Below are 5,754 nucleotides of genomic sequence, written 5' to 3'. Positions count from 1 at the left end.
TCATGATATGCACCATGATATGCAACTGTTTTTGTTCCACCCAATACGTCACTTTTTCTATTGTTTAAGTGACGTATTGGGTGGAAAATTCTAAAAGTTCTCAGAAGACTCTTCCAGTGGTGCATATCATTAATAGATACATTTCTTATAGAGAAACTTTTTTCGTTATAGAATGAGCTTTATAGTTTATCGCTTTGCAATACACTCTGTGCGCATTGTCTGCTTGGTAAAAAAATTCCCGTACGCAGACCTCTGCGATGAAGTATGATTGATAAATAGCAACACTTCTCTCATCGTCTCCCCTCTGTCACCAGCACTCTATCGCAGCGGTCGGTTTGAAAAATCTCAAATGAGAATAGACATTGACAACAGACCCTCTACGGCAATGAATTTTGAAATTAGCCGTAGATACTGGGTCTGTGTGTGTTCAAATTTAATTTCTCAATAACTTTCAACCCCGCCAAGGGGAAGCCCCAGGCTCAGTTGGGGCTTCAAATGTTGGAGTAGCGACCAGGCGGGTTATACCCAATGCTCGGAAGGAAAACCGTAAAACCTTTTGCCAGTAAGGTTAAGGGCTCTGACCATAGTAAATTTTTCATAATTGCCGTGTTTAAAATGTGTTTTCTGACTGATGTAACCAACAAAACTATGGCATTATATAACAGTTATACATTTTCTGTTAGACAAACTATTCCTGAATCTGAAAATTCAAAAATTGCATTGGCAAAATTTGATGAAGAAGAAAATGAAGACTTTGGCGAGGAAGAGTATTTCAACTTTGAAGAGCTTAGTTTCGGCGAAGAAAAAACATTTTGATAAATTTTTCGAAGTAGATGGTGTATCTTTTACCGAACAATAAAAATTTTTGCGGAAAATTTTTGTAAATACTTCTTTGTCTCGAAATCTTCAAAATAGTGGTTTTTCATCAATTTTGCATCTGGATTTTGCTTAAAAAAATAGTCATAACTTTTGACACATCTTTTTAGAATGATGCGGACAGTTTGAAAAAAGTTCGAAACAAAAAGGTTAATTACCCATTAAAACTTAGCACTTTTTATAAAAGAAGGTGATGCTACATATTATTAACGTCTTTTTAAAGTTCATAACGTCACTTTCGCAATTAAGTTCTTAATTACTCTTAAGGGGTTTGATTAAAAAGCAATTTATAAAGGCAATTCTTTGTTAAAAGAATCTAAAACATAACTTTTATGTTCAGATACTAAAATCAATTTTCTGACTATGGTCAGAGCCCTTAAAATGGATGAACGTAATAGTGAAATTCCAACAGGCATTTTAACCCTTAAACTGCAGTGCGTTTTTTAAAGGTTCGACCAATGAAGTATAAACTCTTTAACCTTTCTCAGAAATATGCACCTTATTTTTGACAACGGAATGAATCTAGCGATTCCTTTGTTTTCGAGTGATATCTTTTAAGAAATTGTGATGTAAATTTTAATTTCAATCTGTCATTTGTGTAAAAACCAGGCGGACGGCGCTAGGCTGCGTAACTTTTATAGGATTTGGTAGGCTTCAAATCCTACCAAGGAGATTCGATTCTAGCTCTTCGGGCTTATACTTCATTGGGTTCGACCGATTTGCCGAGGGGGGGATAAAGGTTCGTCCTATTTGTCAGATGCCACCATGAGCGACCACAGACTTTGTCATCACATTTAGCTTTATTTTATCATATAAATATCAGAAATATAAGTGATATGTGTTTGAGCTTTCAGTGAACTTTCAAAAAGAAAACCTCGGCAAAGAAATCGAAAGTGCCCATGCCGGTATTAGCTGACATTGGCACGGAAAGGGTTAAAAGATTATTTTTGAGTGCAACGACTGCCTCGTTTTGAAACCATTGTAAAGGATATTAAATCCCTCGAGTCTTTAACGCCAGTGTCACCTGTCAGATATTTGCTTTAAATTATATCGAGTCAAAACACAACTACGAGTAAAAAGTTTTTTAGTTTTTAAGTTTTTTAAAAGTTTATGGGTGAAAGTTCAAATAAATCACACTCACGGCAAAGCAAGAAAGTTTTCACGGTTATTGTCCTTTATCTGTATCTTTTTTTTATAGAGTTAAAAATTAAATTGCTTCTTTATTTGTTTATTCGTTTTATTTGGTTACTAAAGATGGCATCATGTTTTCAAAAAGAGATATTTGCTTTAAAACCCATGTCGATTGATCCAACGAATTGCAGTACACAGCAATCACTTTACCAGCAAATCCAAAAAAGTTCACAAAAAGTATTGAAAGAACAAAAGAAAAAGTTCAATTTGGGCAATGGACAATTTTTCAACGACCCAATCAAAGTTGCTGATCAGCTTCTCGAACGTGAGTACGCTGATTCAGCACTTTTCGACTCTACCCTCCACGAAGCCATTTTTATTCCACCTCTGTTCGAATCCGACCAATATGCGAAAACGGATTCATCGGTGCACATGCTCGATTTCGAAGACGGCAAAAAATCTTCAATACAGAAATCATTGGATAATTTGAAGTTAAATAACCCTAACCATTGGTTTACCAAGGAGCTGCAATCTTTCCATGATCTCCAACAATCCAATTCTAGCGACGAAATCAACGCCAAGGAATTCACAAATTGGATTCGCAATATCAAACTCAAATATTTACTGATCGAAGAGTTAGGAACGGACCAAGTGAACCTTCCCGCATCAACATCTGACAACCAAACCTTCAAACAAGCTTGCATCCAAAAGCTGACAACGATGCAAGGATCTCAACTCAATGACGCTCTAAAGGTACGTTTCTCATGTGTGTATATATTTATTCTTTAAATGATTAACGTCTCATTTTCGTAGTCTGTACCGTACAACAACTGTTACTTACTTTAAATTTCGCGAGCGAAAATATCGTGAAATTTTCTGGATTTACTTTCCGAGTCAGAGTTTTGAAAAATTTCGCGTGTATTTCATTTCGCGAATAATCCTGAAAACAGCTGAAATAAGGTGAAATTCGTATCCCGGTAAGTAGTACTATCCGGGGGGGGAGAGGTAAAAAGTGGGCCTACTTAGCTGCGATTCCGAACCACATCTCAAAGGTAAAAACCAAAGAAAAGTGGTACTGCCTTATTACACTTATATATACTCAAGTTTATAACGCGAATTGGCTACCCTCGCGTTAGTTATAACTGTTTAATACAATTTGAGCCGGGGTAATTTTCAAAAGCCCTGTCTTTCACGTTAAATAAATGTCGCACATTTTTCCCGCCTTAAATGCTTGATAAGTTATATCAATGAAATAATGTATTTAGGCGCCAATTTCTTATTCGTAGCCCACATATCTGCAAATATATATCGAGATTTCACTTTGCTTATTCTCTCGTGATTTTTCAGGTTAAGAACTGTAAGAAGGGAATCGAAAAGCTGGTCAAACAAAATCCACCAAATGATCCCATCATGAGATGGTATTTCGAATTCCAACCTGCTGAAGTCGGTGAAAAAGCAGAGCATTCTGTTTTTGACCAACTTTATTCCCTCAAAGATGACGAAGTGCTCAAAGACAGTGTTATTCTGAATTCAATTGACTTTCGTACTAATGTGAACAACCGCATGCAACAAGAATTTGACGTCCTTCTTTTCTCTTGGTCCAGAAAACTGATCATCGGTATCGAAATCAAACGAACCCTCACCTCGACAAGAGCTTTTGAACAACTCGACAGATATCACGAGTTGATTGAAGAAAGGTTGAGTGATCAACTCGGATCAGGTTGGACATTCTATCCTGTTCTTTGGGTGGAAAACGATACTGAACTTTTTGGAACTCAACATTTCATAAATCTGGACACTGATTTAAAAGGCTGGCTTGCAAACATCTTCACAAAATACCCTTTTGTACCAACCTTAGGGGACGTTCCCCCAGTCAATCAACTTAAGGGTGTTTTACGAATCGTCATTTTCGCTCTCCACTCTTCAAAGACTGCACCAACCACTACAACAAATTGGGTGGAATACATCACCGAAGCCATTGATACCGTATGTACAACCGACAACATTTTATTCTACAGTAAGAAACAACTCCCCATCATGAGAGCAAACGATCCTCGTTTCAATAAAGTGGTGCTCTACGGTGGCTGGGGCTGTGGCAAGTCTTTCTTGCTACAGCAGAAAGCCAAACAGTTGAGTGGTATGAAAGAATACAAAGACAAGATAATGTACGTAGTAACAAAATATGACTTGAGCGATATGGCAACTTTAACTTTATTAACATGGAGATTGAAGAAAGAATTAGAAGAGCAATACGGAGTCATTGTTTATGAATCATTTAACGATCAGGTAAGTTACTTCTTTCTTGTGGTAAGGTTGTTGAACTAATAAACATGTGATGAAGTTTATTATATGTAAGTCATACAAGATCATGGTTGATCATTTATAGATTCAAGTTTTGCTGTTTGTCGCTTTTCTCCCGAAATCTAACCTTTACAATCATCAACATGTTGTTATGTTAGCAAGAAAATAATGAATCTGTTTATCAGCCACTCAACTTTCTTCTATACCAGATGAAGGAAACTTAAAATACTGATTTTGTCGAGCCTTAATTGTTCACTTAATTCTTTTGCGTCTCTATTAGAATGGGCTTAACAACTGTACCGATCTAATTCGAAAGAAACACATTACAGTATTATTCGTGGACGAATGTAATGTTTCATACGATTGGCAAAATGCATTACAAACTGTCAAAGCTCAGCTCGACATCATTTGGATTGCGTCCAATGCAATCGGTCATCGTGCCTTACTCAATGCAGGCAAAGGAATCCAAACGTATAATGATTTCACAAAATACGAGCTGTCAACTAACTTACGCAACCCGAAGGCTATAGTAGAGGAAGCTTTACACCACGATGAACTTATTTCTTCTGAATACAGAGAAGGTTTGAAATTTCCACCACCTATTTTTCCTAACGGCTGTCCCCCATTTCGTGCTAAAACGTTCGAAGAAGCGATAAAGAAAATGCGTCAAAGAACAAATGACGGTGTCTTAAGAGCAGATGCACCTAAGATTCAGAAGGCCTCCATATAAAGTGGAATTAGGGGGGTCCTCAGATTTTGATGAAATTTGGCACATATGTGAGGAACCTTGAGCTGATCACATCCAGAAAATTTCAGCGTTCTAGCACCAGCGGTTCGAAAGTTATGCCCAATTTTGTAAAAGTCTATTTTACTGACCGGTAATTTACAGACCAGAATTAAAATTGCTATAACTCCTTCAATATTTATCCAATTGAGCTGAAATTTTGCACACATGAAGAAGTTATGGATTACTTTCAGGTAAAGTCAAAAAAATTTTTTTTGAGACCACTGATGTTCCGCCATTATGGATTTTCGTTTTGAAAATTCTAAAATCTTTGCGCAACTCGTGCCCAATTTCCCAAAAAAGGGGTTGTCAGAATTTTGAGTGTCATATATCATTTGAAAGCTCAGACTGTCTTCTTTCAAGACAAAAAAGAATTAGGGTGGAACTCTCATCCTAACTAAAGAACATTTGATTTGAAGTGGGGTCACTTTTTTACCGAAAAATTCAAAATTTCCCTAGCAACCGTGTATGAATTCCTTAGTAACCAAGTTAAATATTAATTCAAATGATCTGATTCATTCATAGGAACATTTTCTTATGTGTCTTTGAGCATCAACAGATGTAAACACCCTACAAGTAATCATCAAGGTCAATTTTTTTTCTATTTTCAACCAGAACTAGCAAATTTTCCCTAGCAACAAGCAAAAATTCCTTAGAAACCT

At 36.5% G+C, this 5,754-nt stretch overlaps 1 protein-coding gene across 1 annotated transcript; it reads left to right on the top strand.

The window, feature by feature from the left end:
* The first annotated feature begins 1,014 nt into the window (after positions 1 to 1,014).
* Positions 1,015 to 5,261, top strand: LOC136812894 (uncharacterized). The gene is made up of 3 exons (XM_067069419.1): positions 1,015 to 2,760; positions 3,355 to 4,293; positions 4,589 to 5,261. Exons 1-3 carry the CDS (start codon positions 1,987 to 1,989, stop codon positions 5,036 to 5,038), a joined length of 2,163 nt encoding a protein of 720 aa, XP_066925520.1. The 5' UTR covers positions 1,015 to 1,986; the 3' UTR covers positions 5,039 to 5,261.
* The last annotated feature ends 493 nt before the right edge of the window (positions 5,262 to 5,754 follow it).

This window comes from Clytia hemisphaerica, unplaced genomic scaffold, assembly GCF_902728285.1.
Source record: "Clytia hemisphaerica strain Z4C2 unplaced genomic scaffold, Clytia hemisphaerica genome assembly, whole genome shotgun sequence".
Taxonomy (NCBI): domain Eukaryota; kingdom Metazoa; phylum Cnidaria; class Hydrozoa; order Leptothecata; family Clytiidae; genus Clytia; species Clytia hemisphaerica.
The sequence above is the reverse complement of the archived record's forward strand: the minus strand, read 5'-3'. Positions and strand labels throughout refer to the sequence as shown.